This window comes from Scleropages formosus, chromosome 23 (assembly GCF_900964775.1).
Source record: "Scleropages formosus chromosome 23, fSclFor1.1, whole genome shotgun sequence".
Taxonomy (NCBI): Eukaryota; Metazoa; Chordata; class Actinopteri; order Osteoglossiformes; family Osteoglossidae; genus Scleropages; species Scleropages formosus.
Window position 1 is genome coordinate 12,792,113 of NC_041828.1, and position 21,091 is coordinate 12,813,203.

General features: G+C 43.5%; 2 protein-coding genes across 3 annotated transcripts in view; one reads left to right on the plus strand and one right to left on the minus strand.

Annotated features, from left to right (window-relative positions):
• Window positions 1-9,572, plus strand: slc39a4 (solute carrier family 39 member 4). Of its 2 annotated transcripts, XM_029248346.1 has the most exons (13): window positions 1-33; window positions 310-554; window positions 1,872-2,162; window positions 2,660-2,858; window positions 3,182-3,336; window positions 4,011-4,182; window positions 4,631-4,803; window positions 5,117-5,302; window positions 5,639-5,734; window positions 5,885-5,939; window positions 6,235-6,387; window positions 6,746-6,933; window positions 7,186-9,572. In XM_029248346.1, the coding sequence occupies exons 2-13, from the start codon at window positions 351-353 to the stop codon at window positions 7,312-7,314; spliced, it is 2,001 nt and encodes a 666-aa protein (XP_029104179.1). In that variant the 5' UTR covers window positions 1-33; window positions 310-350; the 3' UTR covers window positions 7,315-9,572. The 2 variants fall into 2 exon arrangements, with proteins under 2 accessions (XP_029104179.1, XP_018587461.2); XM_018731945.2 differs by lacking the exon at window positions 1-33 and having other exon boundaries at window positions 50-554.
• The window catches only part of LOC108922068 (maestro heat-like repeat-containing protein family member 1), a 24,160-nt gene continuing 12,632 nt past the window's right edge, over window positions 9,564-21,091 (minus strand). The window contains exons 24-43 of the mRNA XM_018731944.2: window positions 20,399-20,521; window positions 20,172-20,251; window positions 19,557-19,695; window positions 18,872-18,967; window positions 18,636-18,740; window positions 18,031-18,166; window positions 17,727-17,839; window positions 17,338-17,490; window positions 15,784-15,938; window positions 15,055-15,220; window positions 14,761-14,963; window positions 14,484-14,621; window positions 13,483-13,597; window positions 12,586-12,732; window positions 12,185-12,373; window positions 11,915-12,064; window positions 11,011-11,145; window positions 10,818-10,920; window positions 10,372-10,437; window positions 9,564-10,124 (exon numbers count right to left, since the gene is read on the minus strand). Coding sequence (XP_018587460.2) covers window positions 9,994-10,124; window positions 10,372-10,437; window positions 10,818-10,920; window positions 11,011-11,145; window positions 11,915-12,064; window positions 12,185-12,373; window positions 12,586-12,732; window positions 13,483-13,597; window positions 14,484-14,621; window positions 14,761-14,963; window positions 15,055-15,220; window positions 15,784-15,938; window positions 17,338-17,490; window positions 17,727-17,839; window positions 18,031-18,166; window positions 18,636-18,740; window positions 18,872-18,967; window positions 19,557-19,695; window positions 20,172-20,251; window positions 20,399-20,521 — 2,643 coding nt within the window. The 3' untranslated portion in view covers window positions 9,564-9,993. The remainder of the gene's footprint in view (window positions 10,125-10,371; window positions 10,438-10,817; window positions 10,921-11,010; window positions 11,146-11,914; window positions 12,065-12,184; window positions 12,374-12,585; window positions 12,733-13,482; window positions 13,598-14,483; window positions 14,622-14,760; window positions 14,964-15,054; window positions 15,221-15,783; window positions 15,939-17,337; window positions 17,491-17,726; window positions 17,840-18,030; window positions 18,167-18,635; window positions 18,741-18,871; window positions 18,968-19,556; window positions 19,696-20,171; window positions 20,252-20,398; window positions 20,522-21,091) is intronic.

The following is a 21,091-nucleotide window of genomic DNA, read 5'->3' on the forward strand; positions in this document are numbered from 1 at the left end:
CGCGAAGAGCGCTTAAGGACACGTTCGGAACAGGTAAGTCAATATTTAGGGATGGTGGCACATGGCGTGAGGGCAGACCCCCTCGAGTGCGAAGGTGCTGCAGGTGTGCGTTTTATGGAGCGCGAGAGAGACACACAAGTCTCCTTTGAGCCAATCAAAAGAGAGTGAAGTGGAACCGGAGAGAGAGCTCTCCACCTGTCCACACTGCACCTGTACCACCACTTTACTGGGCACCTAGCCTTCTGCCTCTCAGCGGCCATACTTAGAGAGGAGGCCCCCCTGTATAAAGTAACATTTCATTTTTCTCAGCACCCGTTTAGTGAAAAAAGAAAGAAAAACCAACAGCCGCCATGTCAAAGGCTTCGCGAGCGCTGCTGTGCCTCTGTGTCAGCGTGAGCCTCCTGAGCCGCGCGCTGTGCGCGAGGGGGGCGCTGCACGCGAGGCTGCTGGAGCTCGTGTCGCCGCGCGAGCCGTTTGTGGGCGAGGAAGGAGTCCGCGCGGCGCTCGCGATGCTGGAGGACCGTGTGCAGTGCGCCGGAGTGTCGTGTGGAAAGGTAACCAACCGCTTTTTTTTCCCCACTTCTCGCGCCTCTTCTCCGTGTTGAGGAGCGCAACAGGTCGAGGTCAAACGAGCCGCAGCGCTAACGGCTTTCAGAACTCATCTGCGATAAAGTTTTTAACCGTTGCTTTCGTCTCCAGAGTATTATTATTATTAACAACAATAATAATAAACAAATAATAAAAATGTGAAACAATTTTAAACTTCCAGACAATACAGCTTCGCTCTTGCAGTCTCGACGACACACACACACAGTTGCTGAAACAACAACTAGTCTGAGTCTCACACTACGCATTTAAGTGAAAATTTAATCACTAAGTAGTATGTTCTTGATACATAAATGGCTACTGTGACACACGAATTGTGTGATTTATTAATCTAACATGAATGTATTTAAAGTTATAGCTTTCTGACTCACTGAACTTCGTCGTGTACCTCCCAAGCGCACGCTAAGGAAAATGGTAATATTTGGTCGTTTTCAATGACTAAATGAAACAACGGGACATTTTTATGAGCTTAACGGGCTCTTCTGAGTAAGTGGACACATTTATTTAAGGTTGCTGCATAATTGTCCCGTTTTCCTCTGCAGTAGCTACTAAATCAGCAAAGTACTGTGTGCAGTATTACTCATTTACTCGACATAATTGGTACTTTGCCACGGTGACATCGCGCATAAACACACATGGTGTCCTTGGGACAGCACAGTGAGCCACAGAGTGACTTTACTTTGGAGCCAAATTTCCCCCTCTGTGTGCCGTGGTGGAACTCCTTCAAAATAAACTGCGTGCATCAGGTGGTCCACCTTGCCCGCTCTCTGTTACGAATTAGTATTATTCATCTATATTTATCCAACCTCTTTGTCCTGGGAGACTTAGATGAACAACCATACCACACACACGGCGAACCGGAACCGAACCCAGCAACACATGGTGCAAGGCTGGAGGGGGAGGGGACACACCCAGGACAGGAAGACAGTCTGTCACAAGGCAGACCCGGCAGGACTTGAACCGCAGACCCCCGAGAGTAGGACCTGGCCAAGCCCGCTGCGCCACCACCCCCACAACCTTGCTGAAGTTTACCCCTTTGTACCACAGGGTATCATTACCACACCAATTCAGGGTATGTCCAGCTCCGCAGCAGGATTGGGATTCGAAGCAGGAACCTTTGGATTGCGAGACAACGGCCCTGAAAGCAAGTCTACGTGCTGCCCGTGGAAGGCAGAGGACTTTCCGCTCCTGTTTCGTGTGCCTGAACATGTATACAAAGTGAACGGCCAAGGGTTTGAGTGTTTGTGTCGTGCGTCTGTCCCCAGTGCTTCTCCCTGGAGGATGTGGGCCAGCTCACTGGCGGCATCGCAGCTACTGGAGGGCTGTCCATGGAAGACTTCTTCAAGGTGGCAGCCGGGTGGTGCTTCTACCTAAGCGCGCCCAACGAAGCCTGTGCTGCCATAAAGGAAGGGCAGTGGCAGCGGGAGACCAGCCGATTCATCCGGAACGTGACAGCTGAGGGCGTCCAGGGAGATGGATTTCACCCCTGGACAACTTTGGTGGATCATCTACTCCATAGAATAGGGAAGCACTACAAGCCCGCAGACCGAGATCAGGTATCTGCTTCTTCATTTGGCTTATGCACAAGAAACTCAGAAAACTGCCTTTTAAAATAACACTTTTATCTATTGCTTCACGTAGCTTACAGTTGATAGTGCTATTATATTGTGCTATTATGACAGCAGAGTAACATAAGAGTTTTTGGTCCAAGTCTTCAGAGAGAAACTGCTGTAGTACTTTCAGTCTTCATGTTTTTCATTTCACTGATGCTTTCCTCCAGAGCAACTTAAAATTATATACTCATTTATATAGCAAGCTGGATAAATAACTTGTTCAAGGGTACAACAGCAGGTGGTGGGATTTGAACCAGATCCTGTGAGGTCAAGGTGGTGGCCCGATCCACTATGCTTCACACTACCCCAGTTGAGCAAGGTGCTTCATCTGAGGGCTCCAGTAATAGAAATTAATGTGAAAGTCACTTTGGCAAATGAACAAAATAATGATGTTTTGAAGCATCAGTTTCAAACCTTAACGCTTTGGTGATTTCTCGTAGCACTGTCTCAGCAGTACTGACATCTTGGAAGAGAACAACATGACACGAGATGACCTCCACAGCATGGACATCATCTTCGGAAGCGTAGCATACCATGCTCTCCGAGGTGACTGTATGACTGCCCACGTGCTGCCTGAACCCGATTACTTCCTGGAGTTCATCTTCAGTCGCTTTGGCACTGATAACATGACAGTGCATGGTAAGACAGAAACCAAAAGAAAGACTCGCCTCATGTCAAAGACTGATCTTCTGAGGGGTTATTTTAAACCTACAACAATGATATTTCCAAATTCTGAAGAACCTGAGTCTGTAATGTATTGCAGGTTGTTTGATAATGATGCATCTCAAACAACTTACAAAGAATGTTCTTTCCTGTGCCTGGATATTTCACCACAACTGTTAAGCTTAAGTTTCTTGCTATGAGAGATACACTGCATGGGCATCTCCTGGGGCTGGAACCTGCAAACTTTTTTCTTCATAAGTACATATTTTCAGCCAATGTGCTGTCTGGTGTACCCTTAGATTTAGAGGATCTCATGAGGAGTCTGAGCCTGGGCAGACACAATAGTACCCATGACCATGGGAGTGAACACAGGGGCCACCTCTCACGTCAACATCACGGGCCTTCTGGGGGCAGCCAAAGAGAGACGCGTCAGCAGAACAGCAGCTGGGATCAGGTAATTACCGCAAAGGAGCATAATTAGGAGGAGGCCGCTCTGCTCTGCTGGAGGGCCTGCAGGCCTCCCCTGAATGCACACTCATTATGGCCCAACGAGTGCATAGTCATCGCTGCAGTTGCATTGTGTCTGTACCCAAGATGCCGTCAGCTCCAGCACAGCATACAGGATATCTGTTGGAGTTGGTCTGATGGGGTCTCTTCTGCATGCTCAACGCTTTTTTTAACTCTACATATCCAGATGCTACTTTTGTATGCAGTCATTTGAGATAAAATGGCACAAAGCATGATTTGTGTTACAGATTGCAAACCTAATGTCAGTTGTGGTTAGAGATGTTCATAAATAATTAGAAAAATTTAACAAAATACTATAGGCTTGTTGGGGGGGTGCAGTGGCGCAGCAGGCTTGGCTGGGTCCCGTTCTCTGGTGGGTCTGGGGTTGAAGTCCTGCTTGGGGTGCCTTATGACGGACTGGCGTCCCATCCTGGGTGTCTCCCCTCCAGCCTTGCACCCTGTGTTGCTGGGTTCGGCTCTGGTTTGCCACGACCTCACTCGGGACAAGCGGTTTCAGCCTGTGTGTATAGGCTTGTTTTTCTTTGCTGGATTACATTCTATACAAAGATTTTATTCCATTTATAAAGAATCCATTTTTTACTAACATTTCCACGCGTTTAGATGTGCTTCACAGCCAGAGAGCTTCTGGAAGTATTCGGTGTGAATGGCCCGGGTCTCTCACGGGAACACTTCACACAGCTCAGCCCTGCTCTGGTGCAGCAACTCCTCAGCAAGGCATGCGAGGACACAGCCCAGCCTACAAACCCTGGAAGTCAGCTTAGCAGGACTGAGAGTGAGCGCCCTTTACCTCAAAAATAAAATTATCAGGAAATATAATCAAAGGAATGATTGATAGCACTGTTTGCCTTTTCATCAGCAGTTCATGGCATGGACTTTTAACCTGAACATTGCTAGTTCAAGTCCCAGTCTCTGCTACTGCTATAATATTTTTGGGAAAGCTTTTAACTCTAAATTAATCCAGTAAAAAATACCAGGCTGTATGAATAGATAACGTACTGGAAGTCATTTGTGATGAAAGCATCCGCTAAGCAACAAGTAGATAAAATATTTACATAGTAAAATAAAGTTTAAATGAGTAAAAGAAGTTTAGTCCTACTGACCAGTCTGCATCTGGGTCTTGTCCTTAAGACTTCATATGAAATATATATATATACACACACACATACATATAACTATCTCAGTGTGAGTAGGGTTTAAACTGGACTCTCTGTGTTCTCCAGGGTATGTGTATGCCACCATTGCAAACGTGCTCATTTGCCTGGTGGCCATGTTTGGTATTGTTGTCCTGCTGTGCACCACCTGCACCAACTTGTTCCAGCTTTGCATCCAGTTCTGCATCAGCCTGGCGGTGGGCTCCCTCACAGGTGATGCTGTGCTCCATCTTCTGCCTGTGGTGAGTACTTGTCCCCCTAAAACCTAGTGTGTCTTTGTACAACCACAGCACTCTGTGGACTTGCTTCCCAGGTGTGTCAGTGGTAAGGCATGAAGCTTCCCCTAAGCAGTCCCATTAACACACGTCCACATCATGTCACACACTGTTGAATAATATCCTTGTCACCACGTCACCACTTTAAGCAGAAGTAATGGCACTAAAGTGCCTAATGATCCTCGTCTTTCCCCCTCTGATGGAGAATTGGGGTTCAGTTTGCTGTGGGAAGGATTTCAAAGTTCGGTTTCACCATTTCTTTTCTGGGGGTTTCATGCAGTTCCTAGGCCTCCATTCTCACAGTGAAGGGGAAGGTGGGGATAATGATCACTCTGCAGAAAGCTCTGACTACACCTTCAAGCTCCTGGTTCTCTTGGCCGGCATCTACTTGTTCTACCTAATGGAGACCATCTTTACCATCATCAGTCACACAGACAAGCAGCATCATCATCAGCACCACCATGACGTATGTACCTGTGAGCTTGCTGGTACGCATTGCTCTGAGACCCAGAACACACAGTACTGTGTCCCAACAGCAGCCTTGTTTGCAAAATGTCAGCTGGTATGAATTACGGGTATTGGCCTGGAACTGGATGATACTATTGTTTTTGCTAAAATGTACCGTTAACATAAAACACAAACTGGAATGTGTTGGAATTGCAACCTCTACTTTACAGTATCAAAGGGATTGATTAAACAGACCAAAATATTTCTTCAACCCCTTGATTTTGGCACGAGGGGTTGAACGTCTTTCCCTGTGTATTATTGTATGTTCTTATTTTCTGGAAACATGCTTTCGTAGGAGGACTCTGACCCCCATCACTGTGACCATGGTAAAGTTCTTCAGATGTACCAGGAACAAAGAAAGAGCAAGCAGTCAACATCCCAAGCAGATCTGGTGAGACGCTTTTCTGATACATGGCCTGCAGATATAGGGCTACAATATTTAGTACTAAGGTGAATTTAGAAAAGAAAAAAAAAAAAACTAGAAGTAGGAAGAAGATAAGAATCCCACACATCAGTTTTGATACCTGACTTAAATGCACAGGTTGATGAAGAAGAGACTGAGAAGTCATTCACAGTTTCCGATGATCGCACTAGAGGTAAATTTTCATTTCTTTGTTGTCACTTTGTGAGACTGACAATTGCTCTTGTCACATCTAAAAAAATGTAGTATAGACAGATGTCCTGTAAGTGGAAAGAATGGTCCAATGTATGTCTGTATATCAATCTACGATGTACTTTCACTCTACCAAAATACCTAGAATACCTAAGCCTACATGCCTAAAATATGTACCTAAAGTACCTGTGCATAACACTGTAATATGACAGAGATATTGCAATGCATTGTTGATAAAGCAAGCTCCCCACAGCTATCCTCCACTGTGGCCTTTCCAGAGCAGCACCTGCTCCCCTACATGGTCACGATCGGTGACGGCGTGCACAACTTTGCGGATGGTCTCGCCATCGGGGCAGCCTTCTCCGTGTCTTGGAGGTCGGGTCTGGCCACGTCGCTTGCGGTGCTGTGTCACGAATTGCCTCACGAGCTGGGTCAGTGCGCAAACACCTGCTCTCATCTTTGTTCTCAAGTCACCGGACTGAACTGACCCCGGTGTTTGCCTGCTTAACTTAACCAAAGTCTTGGATTCAGGATTTCACTGTACTCTTGGTTAAAGGAAATTCCATTTTAGGAAATGGTTCCCTAGGCAAAGATTAAGCTTTGTGTTAAATTGAAAAGGATTTCCAGTGAAGAATGCCTTAAGTGTAATTTGTTTCAAGACTTTGTTAAATGTTTCCAGAAAACCAGTTCTAGTAATACTGGCATAATACCAGTGTAACATCTCAGGAGCTAAGATTTCCTGATCTGTCCTGAGTTCCGTTGCTCATTGTTGTGTTTTTGTATCCGCAGGCGACTTTGCCATCTTACTCCACTGTGGCTTGTCTGTGAAAAGGGCCCTGCTGCTCAATGTGGGGAGCGCTATGACCTCCTTCATTGGCCTCTACATCTCTCTCTCTGTGTCTACGGACCCAGCTGCCAAGGACTGGATCGCTGCAATCACGGCAGGCCTCTTCCTCTATGTGGGCCTGGCAGACATGGCAAGTGCTGATGAACATACAGACGTAACACATTGCTTCGGTATCACGTAAGGCTAGAATGGGAAATACAGTTTGCATTAGTTTAGATGTTTAGGTTTGTTTTTAAGGTTTAAATGGCATTTAACTGAGCGGTGTTATGTTGTCTGAACACTTAGTGATTAATGTTCTTTGTGCACTTTGTGTATTTTTAAATTATGATTGTCAGCTGGGGGATCCATGGTGGTAACCTACCTTTATGCTCTTCTACCACAGCTCCCCTGTATGATCCACGCAAACAGCAGGAAGCCATGGTTAATGTTCATTCTACAGAACCTGGGCCTCTTGAGTGGCTGGGGAATCCTTCTGCTGCTGTCATTGTATGAGGATAAAATTGGCTTCTAGCTGCCATGGACCCTTTCTATACACATCTTTTTATTGGTTATTTAATGTAATGAACATATTTTTGTAACACTAACCCATTTAGCCACAGAGCATCTTATTAGCTAAAGTATGCACAAAGGATTGTGTGGCCATTTTCACACAAATGACCACAAGTACAAAAGAATTAGTAATACATTAGAAATTAAAAAGTATTTTTAAGGTACACAGAGACATTAATTTAAGAAACCATTATGCTGTTTAGAATATGGTGAAACATGAAGTGGTGTAGTTTTAGAAATGGAGCAAATACCATAGGAATATTTGTTTATGATAGAGTAAGCTGTTTATATCAATATAGCCTTTTTGTACAAGAAAAAAAAATTTACCCAAAGAATTTAGAATGTGTATACTGTAGAATGCTATGCATAAGTGTTTTTAAAAATATATGTGCTGTTTTCCTGAATTACACTGTTCATATGGCTTGTTATCCAAACTCATGATCTTTAGTACAAGTTCTGTATAAAGGCCATGGCAAACACCCTTCTCTAGCTATCACTGATCATGTTACATAAGATACATTACAAAATTTCAGTCATCATTGTGAAAACTGATCAAAACAAGTGAATAGGTATTACATAAATTACTGCCAAACAGCATTTGTCAGCATTTCCAGAAAAGAGCACACATTTAAAATCTTAACTGCAATATTTTACATGATGATTTGATAAAGCGCATTACAATCAGAAGAGCAAAAGGTGCTTATCACATAGCCCAGACTACAAGAGCAAGTGTGAAATTTCCCAGATGCCATCACTCCCCCCCGTGAAGAAAAAGTTCCCATTTGTCAATAACTGTACAGCATGATTGTTCTGCTCAGGTTTTTATGTAGACATGTACGGTACAACTAATTTCCAGAAATAACCATTCTTTTACAGCGCTCTTTTTCCTGTGTTGAATAAAAACAAGAAGCCAAAAGGTGAAAATTAACAGCAGACATTGTAGCAGTTAAGGACAGATATAAAAGCTGTAGGTTGAAGCCCCACTATATACTCTGCTGTAGTGTAATTCAGCAAAATTCTTAACTTGAAACTATCCACTAAAACATACAGCTTAAAAAAATAATTTAAAAAAAAAAGCAGCTTTGCATAACGTTAGCTAAGCAAAATAAGCGTTCTGGTATTAACATGTACAATAAGAGTAACAGCTAATATCTGTGGAAGGGGTAAAAATTCATCCCACACAATTATCACTGCATACAGATCCTACAGAAGGAGTATGAGATCAGGCAAGCATCCAGGTATTCCCTACTCGGTTCAAATGAGGAGCAACCATTTTTCCTACTGGCATGAGAATCTAAGCCATTCATAGCATATTTCTCATACCCAGCCTCCCACTCTCTGCCACCAGTTTATGGTGGGGTGGGGGGGGTGATCAGCCCCATCCAGAGGGCAAACCTTTCATCTGCATCCAGGCCAAAGAACACTCTAATTACTTCATTACTGCTGAATTTATTCAACTGCATCCAAGGCAAATTTACAGTTCTGCTTTAATTAAGGTACTATAAAAGTAAAGCAGCCATGGTTCTTTCTAAAATTTTTAAACCTTTTTTTTTTTTTTTTTATTTATTTGTTTGTAATGCTTGCAAACACTTCATGTTAACTTTTAAGGGTAAGCTGTGAGATGTGCAGTAGGAAATTAAAACTGGCATGGTAACTGCGCATATTTTTTAGTAATTACCCTGGAGCCTATCCAGTGTGGTCTCCAGCTGTGCTGTACAGCTGTGCTACTTTGTTTGGAATGAACATGTGCAATGGCAAAGCTAACCTAGAGGTGACAGTTTGTATTTCCAGATTTTTGCTAGTGTGCTATCAGCAAGGTGCAAAAAGTCAGCAAGCGGCAAAAAAAAAAAATCCACCTAAAAGTGGATAAACAATAAGATCACTAGATAACAAAATCACAAGTCCGCACCATAGATTAGCTTTATGTAAGATTAATAAGATTAATTATTAAACATGATAAACAGTCTTTTAAAATAAGTTGGCAAGTGCAGGCATAGCATAAAGCAATGTGGATCAATTCAGTGTCACGTGACAACGATGGATCGCAAGAAGTATGGTTGTCTCTCAACCAAGTGAGTAACAAGAAAAATCACCTGGATATGAGGCCCACAAAACAGGCACAGTCAAGTAAATTTTTAACTTCAAATTATACATCGGCTACACCTGATACAGAACTTTGCTTTTTGTCAAACAAATACACCTGTACTGAGTTTGACGAGACAAATGGAGAGCCTCCATCGACACACAAACTACACCAACTTCAGAATCAGAATAACTTGCACTGGTTTTCCACAACATCTCATTCTGCATCTCTTGCAGAGTGTTATTCAACTTTATGAAGTAACCTAGGCTCTTTTCACACTTTCATAGCAATGCAGGACTAAGCCAAGTGAGGAGCTGGAGTACAGTTCAAGAATTAATAGACCGGATGTGAAGGGACGCAGAAGTTTCAGGAAAGACATCTGTTTTTAGCAAAACTTTTTCATTGACACAACATGATGTTCTGGTGCTACAGCTGGAGGAAAAAGGGTCTGGAAAGACGACAAACTGTTCAGCAGAAAGGGAAGTCGTGGTGCACCCTGCAGGTCCTGGCCTGAATTCTTTGAGGGATATTTTGACTCTGGAACGGGGATATTTACTCCTAGGATAGGACATCCAGATCCTTCCACATGCTCGATTGAACTGCTGGACAAAACTGATGGAAATATCCCATGGCTTCAGCCGCTTTGGCCCGGACCCTGGGGTCAGGGTCCCGAAGAAGCTGGAGTAGACCTATATTCATAGAGAATATTATGGTACAATCTAGCCAAGTCAGACCTTCAACTTTACCACCATACAGCATGTTCACCAGTGAGCAGTGACCCACTTTTCAGAACCACATGCTTCCTTTCAAGTGACATGGTCATTTCAGCAAGTGGATGTTCTCTGAAATAGTGTGGTGTACAGATACATGACAGCTACAGCTGGATGCATCTATATTCCACAGGAAGGACTAAAGTCACCATAGATGAATACCTACCATTTATTATGCTCCCAATGTTCATGTCTGGGTAGTACTGCTTTGGGAGACCCCCCAGAAGAAATCCTGGTATTTTCAAGAAAAACAGCAAACTCATATTTAAACAATGTAACAGATTTGGGGAAGGAAAAAAAACGCAACTGAAAATCTTGGAGAATATTACTGCCAACATTGGATTAGACCAGATACAACACCCACGTGGTGAAGGTCTGTGCTTCACAAAGTTCACCCACAATAAACTGATAGAGGTAATCTAGGGCTATTACAGGCAGCTGTAAAAAAACTCAATTTAACATATTCTAAAAGGACAATGCCTTTCCAGTAAAGGTCACCAAGTCTAAAGCATTGGGTTCCTCACACCTAAGGACACATCAGGATGTAAAAGGAACAGATAACAAGGAATCTGACACAGCAATGCAATGAGCTGAAGGCACTCTGATCCTTACCAATGAACATGGCAGCACTGGCTCGCACCTCTGCCCAGCTGCTCTTGAAGAACTGAATGATCGTGGTGTGGTAAAAGTTGAGCATGCCAGGAAAGTCCTGAATCTACAAGGAATTCTGTTATTTGTGCTTGGTCCTACAGATGCTGACAATGAAACTAAGTGTTACAGTTTACTACCATCAGAGTTAACTCACTATGTATTTGGTGAGGTCATTGATAAACTCGCCATAGTGCAGGCCTCTGTCCTCATGCAGATGGTTTTGAAACATGGTGGCAATCAGCTTGGATCCCAGTAACGGCACACACTCCCGCATGGTGAACTTACAGGCCTAAGAAGCAAAGATTTTACAGAATTCCTGAAGATGTCACTGTGCTATGACAGAACTAACACAGCAATCCATTAAGAAAACATAACACCTTGTATTTTCATAATTTAGCAACTCTACTGGACTGTTGCCCAGAAACATACAATAACACTTATGAATATCATTATGCTGTACCCAGCTGATAACTTTGTCAAAGACAAATCACAGTGATTTTCCCAGCAAGCAATGTGACAACATACTGATTTATACTGCAGTTTTTTTTTAATAAAAATCCCACTTTCTGTGCTACCCTTGAGTGATGTACTCAGAATGGTTTTTTTTTTTTTTTTTTGATTCCAACCTTGTGCTCAGAGACTAACCCTAATCACTACTCTACCTGCTGTCCCTACATGGCATGACCTGGCAGCAACATAGGGTTAGCAATGTATGAGAGTTTCACCATGACAAAACAACCCTAAAAGGCAGCAGACCATAAACCTAACAGTGACTATAAACTGTATTTTGACATGACCAGTCAGCAAGGCTCAAGACCATGCAGACCACATGACAGTATTTATGAATCACATCATGACATGGCAATCCTTTAACCCTATACAGGGTTAACAATGCATTTGATCCTCAACATCACCTGGCAACCCTATAAAGCTGTAGAACATAAAGCTCTAGTAAAAATGGTTATGAAATTAAAGATGATCCGCTGGTGGGAGTGGCAAAAAAAGGACCACCTGAAAATGTGCTACAAAGCGAAATGTCAGGATAATCATGCCATCACCTTGACTACTTGCGGACTGGGGTCAGCGAGATGCAGCAGAAGACTGATGAGTACATTGTGGATCTGGTCCCTAAACACAGGTTCCCCCAACCCGAACCTGGAGAGGTTTCCCAAAAGCACAATGGAGGCACAGCGAACAGCGTCTCTCTGCTGCAAAGCCAAAGAGGATCAGGGACCAGAGGTCATATTTACAGTATAAATTGCAGAATAAACAAGATGCTCCAGACACAGGGAAGACAACATCTGAAATGCAGAATATTTAAAACTCACATTTTCAAGGAAGGGCTTGATCTTCATGAGGATGTACACCAGTAGCATGTGCACGTTCTTCTTGTCCAAGTAGCGCAGTACCTTAGAGAGGCCTGCCATGGCTTCGAGTGCAATTTGACCTCCAGGATCATCCCGTTCCTCCATGCCAGCGCTCATGGCAGCCAGGAGCTCTCTGGCATACTTGTTGACCTGGTCAGCAGTAGAAGACAGGAAGGAGCTTCCATTGATCCACAGATGCAAGTACACACGGTCCTTTTAAAACAGGAAAGGCTTCATGACAGTTTCAAGGTGAGAGGTGAGATAATCTAGAAAGCAGCGTTACGGTTAATGGGCCAGGAAGCGTTCTAGACAGATGCTATGATGCGTGCTTTTTGTGGGACAAGGCTTTGCTCAGAGACTACCTTTTCAGGGGATCCTGTGGAAATGTTACCCAGCCCCCGAACAGCTAGCATTCGCACTATGTTGCAGGGATCAGCAATGCGCTCCATCATGATGTTCACCAGGGTGTCCACAATCAAAAGCTCCATTACCACATGGTGGTTCATCAGCTACCAAGAAAAAGCACAAATACAAGACAAGGCAATCCCAATGCAGTCATGCCTATTTCCAATCATATGAACACATCCACATTTTTCTAACTTCAAATTTTATCAGCAATGACATCATAACAGTAATTTCTGGATTGCTGCACATCTAGTTGGTGCTCATAGAATTATCTTCCCATCTTTTGCTAACTGTTCGCTAGATCATAAGTTGAGCTGGGTCATTTGGGACCAAGTGCTTTTGCCTGACTGGTTGAGGTCATGCCCCACTTGTAGAACCAGACAAAAATGTTAATCAAGTTCACTTCAGCAAAGACTGAGCAGGGGTTCAGTTTATTAAATCTTCACTGTATTTTTGTATGTGGAAATGTGCAGCTACGTTGTACTTTTACTGTCATGCTGACCTGTATTGTTTTTGATAAACATCCATAAATGTAGGTCATCCTGCATAATAGCAACCGCTAAACAACAGGGAGGCGATAACATCAGCCTTAAGATCCGCTCTGTGCTTGCAAGAACATCCAGAGTTACTCATTAGCCAGTAAATGGCACCTTCCGCTGCACTGAGACACGTATGAGTCACATGTTACGGCTGCAACAGCGTCTCAGCCTCCTGGCAGAAAGCATTTCTTCATATCACCCTGACATCTCTTAGCACCTCCTGAAAGAACAGGAGGCGAGTGGGAGGTAGAATACTTGAGGCACATGCAACTGGACTGTATGTTGCCATGGCTACTATATCGACGCCCCCCCCACCTCACACAGAAAGGCCATGCCGGTGGTCCGCTGACACTCGTAGATGCTGCTGAGGCTAGGATACAAGTGCTCCATTACAGGCTGAAGGTGTGGGCCTGCGTATGTCGCCATTGCGCTGAAAGGAGATAAGACAAAGGCAAACAGACACTGCATTCGAGCAATCAGAGACTTGATTTACACACAAAGTAACAGACGGTTCTTTTTCTATGGCAACTGGTGTTACTGGAAAACTGAGCAGGATTGCAAAAGTATAGGTATTTATTAACTATACCCATTTGCCAGGAAAGTGGACACAACCGTGCACTGTTAAAGGTTGTTTGATGTTTTTCACTTATTCAAGAATTTTATTTACACAAGGTGTTCTAGTTTAGTCTCACAGTCCAAAGATACGTGTGTCAGGTGGATTTGTAACTCTAAACTGCCGGTTGTCAGTATCTGTGTGTACATGGCTATCCTGCAATGTACTGCTGTCCTGCCTAGCCTAGTATGCTACGCTTCCAGGATAGGCTCCAGACTGCTGTGACCCTAAATCGGGACAGTCTGTTATCGATACTGAGTGAGTGAGCCAGCACAATAACACTACCTTCTGAAGATAATGGCATTCCAGACACTTCTTATAGGCTAAAGAAAAAGTATATTCAGTTTATCTGAACCAAATGGACGAAAATGAGAGCTAAAAGATCTGTTTTCCCTTTCTTTCTTGGCTTCTGAATGTCGGTGTGTTTTTTTCTCGGTAATGGACCGAAGGGTTTAATAGGGAGCAGATCCAGCATGATAGCATGCTTTTAGCTGTGAACGAACTAGCTTGATTCGGCTTGCTGATACTTGGTTATGCTCACTGAATCTGCAAGTGGTCTTCAGCTGAATTTGTTGTGTTAACTTTCTTTTGGATCTTATCTCCATAGGCTTCATATTTATCTAATCTGTTTTGTTTGTCAGAAATAAGCCTGATTTGTTTGACCTGACAGTTTACAGTGTTCATAGAACGGTCCTCTACTGACCTGGCCAATAGGGCAACTCCTTCAATGTACTGTTGTGGATCCCTCATCCTGATCCAGGCTCCATCTGCATCCAGGGCTTGAAGCACTTGGTCCAGCTGGGCACGGCCCAGCAGAACATGCATAGCCTCCACTGCCACCCTGCACCGGGGACCAGACTGAACACTTTGAACTACTATATTTTCTCCTAGTGGTTTCAACTTTTAATTTGAACCATGTCCAGTGGTTTACTGCTTCAAGCATTTCCATGGGCATCTTTAGCCAGAGGTTTGTCACTCACCCACATACATCAAAGGTAGTTGGCATCCTTCCAGGAGTCCTCCTCTCCAGACTTGTGGCATTGCTGTTGAAGTCCTTAGGTAGCTGGACCCCAACGCTGGAGCCCAAGCGCAATAGGAGGGTACTAAAGAGTTGGGGGAACAGGGCCCCCACAAGGTCTTGGATTTCAATGCTCCTCATCAGCTCTTTGAAGGCACATGTCACCTGACAACAAGGGGTAAAGGATGGAATATAACAGTGGGCACAGACATTATGAGGCTCCATCCAGGGTGCCACACCTGGCTCAGGTACTCACAGCCAGGGGTGGTCCGGTGGCCACTCTGGTCACTCTGCCCGGCAGTGTGGAATCCCTCTTTTCCATATAGGGCACTGTCGTGGTCAGCTTCTCCATGAAGGCCTCCATGATCTGAGAGGCTAGGAAACCGTCAGCGCCGAGCACCACCCAAATCTCGCAGCTACTGCTGCAACCAGAGCCCAAGCATGAATATCAGACACAGCAGTAAAACAAAGTCAAACATGTTCGCTTCACAGGAGTCATTGCTGTGATTCGATCTCTGCCGCCTCAGCATTATTATTCTTGTATTCAGGTCTCCGCTCCCTGATCTTCTGACAAACGCAAACGCAGGTTTGGAGCAGTAAAAACTTCAGAGTTCCCTATAGTCATCAGAATACCATATTTAACTGTCACACAAAGGAGATAGGAGTAACAGGAAAGATTTTCGCATCAGTTAGGAATCTCAGATCTTGCTGAGCAAACAAGCCGTATGTGTCAAAACTTCAAAAACAAAGCACAGCTCTACCAGGAAATCTTACATTATACCTGACTCATCTCTTGCAATACCACACCTGTTGGAACAGCATAATTTGTAGCTAAGCAATACATTTAGCAAATATATAGAATTTTTCTCCAAAATGTTTTAGAAACACAAGCAAGAAGCTAATGTACTTTTGTGTGTGCCTTTGGTAAAGCTTTGCAGCTCATGAAGCCTTGTAAGAATCAAAATTCCATAAGACTGCTTCTCACCTGTCAAAGGGCAAAGGAAAGGACAGAAGTGTGTTCATCACAGTGGGCAGGTGCTGAGAAGCCAGTGGGAGGATGGATCTGACCACTGCCACCCTCACCTTTTCCTCCAAGATGTCCTGCAAGCGGAGGTGCAGTGTACCCAGCACCTTGGGCACCTACAGGGCAGGAAGAACCTTTCAGTGAACACAGGGATCACAGTCACTACCATAGAATCAAAACATCTCACTCACTCAGCAATACATTCCCAGGTACAGATGGGTTAAAAAAACCCCGCCAGCAGACATTATATTGGTTTTTCTAGCTTTCTTTCTACTATAACATTATCCTTAATTATAGCTGAATCTCGTAGCTGTACCCTAATTCCCCCTAAATAACAGTGTGCAAAAACAGGAGAAGTGTGCACCAAGGGGGCACTTCAAGAAAGACCTGCATTTTAAAAGAGAAAACATCAATTAGAGGCCAAAGGAAAGCTTCCACTTTGTGATGCTGTTTTGCCTTTTGATAGCTTAATTCTATTCTAATTTGTCAAAGGCACAGGCCATTCATTAACAGAAGGAAAAAGCCCAACCCGAAACAAAATAAACAAACTAGGATATCATCAACATGTGGCTGCCTAACCTGATTAGTTAGGCAACAATCTTTCAGCAAGGAAGCTGAAACCCAAAATCAAAAGAAACATTGCAACGTAATATATTCGGTAATCTTCTGTAATCATAAGTACTTATGAAACACATTTGTGAATCAGACTCTTAGCTGCACAGAGCCTCCTGGGAAGTATGTAATTGGCTGCCTCAGTAACTTAAAATGAGCAAACCTTATTTCTGCATTGACACCAATATGGGACTGCAAAAAGTCATTGTGGTGATGAAAAGAGGGGACAAAATGTGTCGTTATGAATTGAAATCCTCCGCTTTCATAGCAATAAAATGTATCTATTGGGACTGGCAGCTGTGAATAACAAACTAGCTGGACTTCATTATAACGGGCAAAAGAAGCCTTGCAGGTAGCAGTGTCTGCTCTCCAGCACCACTGCAATCCCCCACCTGGACTACAAGGGCAGATCAGAGTGTTTGATACAACACTTGTCAAAAGCATATCAAAGGCAGCCTTCCATTATCACGCTGTGAAATTTGAGCTGCTATCAGTTGCCCTGTCCACCAGCTAGCCAAGTGGAAAGATGCTGAGCAATGCTGATTAGTATGCAATAAACGGTAACGTAAATGTGATATATCTTTATTGCTTACTTTTTGAGGGTGCCAGAAACCACCTCTGTTCTTTTCTTCTGTGTGATGCACAATGTGATGCAATTGCGCCACCTTGCGCCACTAAGGTGAATTATTTTGTCATTAGTGCGACTCCCATTACTAAAAGGCGGCAAAGGCCTAATATATTTGAGGTATCCTTCCCTTCAGGTTAATCCCTATATAACCAGCCCTGGTTTGTGCCTGCAAACACTTTCCTTGATGAGATTGTAAAAGAGTAATTCTGCCAAATGCCCTCTCTTATTCATGTCAGTGTGATCATGACGGTGAACATTAATGAGAAAGCCTTTACCAGTTCCTGGAGGCCAGCTCCCCTGTTGTTGAGCAGGGTGTTGAGGATCACACTGACTGCGTGGGAGCAACTGGGCATCGAGTCTGTGAGCCCTTCGACAAGTGCCAGGATGAGAGAGCCCACCTGCTGCTGCGAAAGGCGCTTACTCATGATCTGCAAAGTCAGCAACACAGCAGGGCAACATTTGACCAAACAGTAGTGTTTGAAGTAGCCTAGTATTGACCAGCATGCAGTGTTAGCACTTTTTAAATACCAGATATCCACCAGCACTTCTGAGCACCACCACTTCTTAAAACACACATACTTTATACTTCTCTTCAAAAGTTTTGGAGTGTTTTTTTTTAAACTTCAATTCCTCCATTAAGTCCTCAATTCTGTGGGCGGAGTACCTTGGTGAGCTCAGAGCAAGCGTGGTACAGAACCGTGGAGTCAAGTTCCTTCAGCTTTTCGCGTAAGGTCTTCAGGCTCTCCACAACTTCGTCTCTGTAGTCCGGGGCAAACCCTGAGAGACGTGAACGGGGTTTGGGAATAGGGGGTGTGAAGGGAGAAATAACATATGTGGTTCAATTCCAGCCACAGCAGGAGACAGACCTACAGAGAATACCATCCTTTTTTTCAATAGGACACGGCGTATTAAACCGAAACCATGTCTTTGTAATGAAAAAAACTACACTGGCAGCCGGAGGGGCTCACCCTCATAGCGCAGCTGGATGTGCAGCAGGGCATACAGGCAGTCCATAGCCACCGCCCGCACTGCGACACTGGGGTCGACACATCGGGGGGTCAAGCGCCCAAGGAGAGCGCCTATGGTGTGGAACACTACCACCTTCTGCAGAGACATGGAAAATGGATCATGGTGTTCCAAGAACATAAATTTATAAATCAGGCGTCTTGTTTCCATGCGGTGCTCAGTATGGTGTACAGCGGTCTTAAACTTTGTTTGAAATTGAACACAGCAGCAATAATTACACATCAGTGCAGATTCACACTCACTTTGCTGCCCTCACACTGGAAATGAAAGACTATTAGTGTACAGCAACTGATTGTTGAAACATAGGCTTAACTTTCAAATCGCAAGTGTGAGACGAGGCCTGAACCCACCGATACTAGTGATGTTAACACAAGTGCTTCCTGAGGCCAATCACAAACCTTCAGTATAGACCTTCTTATAAGCCTTATAGAAAATACAGTCATTGGGGTTAAAAAACAGGACACTGAGACAATAATGATCCATTAAAAATGTTTTGTCCCTCTCTACTGTGTTTATGCAATAATGAAGGCAACAGCCCTCTACTCACCTTAACGTTGATTGCATTTAGAAAGAAATCCAAGACTTGGGCTGAGGTCTGCACTGCACGCTCCCTTTCATGGTCCCTCTCAGAAACAAGCCATACTTCAATGTGCTGTAGGGGGCAAAACAGGGAGATGATGAATGTGATTCTCAGTTGAGCTCTCGCATGTATTCATAAACAAAATCAATCATCAGTGGTAAACCATATCATTGAGGAAGGGTTTCCTTGCTTCCATCCCATACCTTGAACATGCTCTGCAGCCCATCTGGGGTTAAATCTTGGGCCAGCACTTTTCGCAGCAGTTCATGGAATGCATTAAAAGTGTCTGTGTACAGGGCCTGTTTACAGAAAATGGCTTGCATCAGTTCCAGTATTATTCCTATTCCTGCTGCATGCGTCTCAGAATATAGGCTGATATATACTCTCACTTCATATATAGTCTTAACTTTTGTAAATGCTTATACTAAGAAATTGAGAAGAGAGGAGGAATTATCATCCTTTGAAATACCATTGAGTCAAATACAGAGAACTGTTGTGCTATTTCTATATCAAGAGACTATATGATATTGAGCAAAAACATACCTGTTTGCATATCAGTCCTTCTTCATATAGGAGATATAACTATACTATAACAATGTACATTCTATCAACTTCAACAGAAGACATCAATTTCAATACTTTACTAAAATATCATTGATTGTAGTGATTTTTTTTATGTAAGTGGCCAGTAACCTCAGTGACAAGTGAGGGCAGTGCAGCCCCACAGCTCCTCATAGTGGACAAGAAATGTTATTACATCTGCACCATTACTTCACTGCTTGTATCACCTCTTCAGAACTTGAAGGAGCAGCCAGAGGGGATTTACAGATATTTCTTCCATAAGATTTCCTGTCCAAGGCTCCAATGAAGGGATCCAAGCATCCTCACCTCTCTCTGGTGCAGGTCCAGAGGGTCCTCTTCCTTGCCTTCGTCTAGTGACTCTTCAGAGGGCAAACCCAGAACACTGTTCATGCAGGTTTGCAGCATATCAGATGTCTCGCTCTCTGTCAGTGTAGGTTCCAAGGTCCTGGGTCATGGGTCAAAGACCAACAGCTCTGCTCATATGACTCACAGAAACAAATGCTTTGTTCAGTCAAAGGGCAATAGCTGTGATTATACCCTGCACAGAGTCATAGGTCAGTAGGTCATATCTTTTCTTAAAAAGACCAGTGGGCTTTACTAAGGAGCCTTCACAGGGGTCTGCTCATACAGTAGCATACTCACAGAGCTCCACAGCAGATTTGAGGAGACTTTCAAACAATGCAAAGGCTACAGGAGTTAAAACGAGTGTGTACAGTATCCTGTGGGTCCAATTTTTAAGTCATTTTTGTAAATGAATACTGCTTACTGGAACTAATTCATGATTCCCAGGGCTCCAAGCATAATGGCTTTCAGAGAACTGTAAGATAAATACTTTTCTGCTTGCACAAACTGGGGAAATGCCTCCTGCTGGAAACCACAACCGATTCCCCACATTCAGAGTCTGGTCTTGTGGAAGGATACATTAGGCTGGCACAGGTAGTCATGGCCAGATGGCGAACAGGGGTCCTCAAGACCTCCGTAGGTTCTGCTTTGACAAAGGCCTTTAGCAGAAAAGGAAACGAATTTAAAAAAAAAATAAAAAAAAAAAAAGTGAGGCCAACACACAGCATATTAACTCAGGACTTAAAATACATATTGTACTATGCTGGGCCACAGTGCATCAACAAAGAAACAAGAGGGCCTCTGACCAGGATGATGCCCAGCAGTTCTTGCTTGTGTGCAAACAGGTAAGCTTGCCGACGGACGCAAGTGCTGATAGCACGGGCTATGAGGCCAACACTCTGGATTAGGCTGATCTTCATGGCCAGGTCCTCAGGAACACAGAGTCATACAGACAACATTAGACTGGCCTTCAAAACACAAGATGAAACCAAATCTAAATTTTGGTAAAAATACTAACTGCTGGAGCACAAAGCAATGAAATGAACTAGCAACAAAACTAATACAGACCTGTAGACTCACTGCATTTTGATTTACAAGCAACTTATTGCTTGCAGAATGAAATGATTTACAATCTAATCTGTGAACCCTCAAATATTTTTAAAACACATCCTATTCAGACTCACTTCTCTCCTGATCCATCTGTTCCATGAACATTGCACTATGCTGTCTGTTGAATAAAAATAAACTTTTGTATTCCCTATCAGTTGTGTATGCAGTTACTTGGATAATATGTTCCAGCAAAAACTGTGGTTTTGGACTTATTTTCAAGAATTGCATATCTGCATCTTTTCAGCTGTGAAATGTCTTTTTGTATCCTCTGAAATGTGTTGTTTTGAAGAAAAATGTGTATTAAATCAATGGATGTAAATGTCATGTAAATGCACTTCCTTTATTTGTGTTAATACCCAGAATAGAAGCATTTTGGCAAGTGAAGAGAC

Bases quoted from the DNA above. Each gene is read 5' to 3' on its own strand.
- slc39a4 (XM_029248346.1), top strand. From the start codon at position 351: ATGTCAAAGGCTTCGCGAGCGCTGCTGTGCCTCTGTGTCAGCGTGAGC. The intron at 4,804-5,116 runs GTGAGTACTTGT...GGTTTCATGCAG, and splicing joins TGCTCCATCTTCTGCCTGTG to TTCCTAGGCCTCCATTCTCA. The intron at 5,940-6,234 runs GTAAATTTTCAT...TGGCCTTTCCAG, and splicing joins TTCCGATGATCGCACTAGAG to AGCAGCACCTGCTCCCCTAC.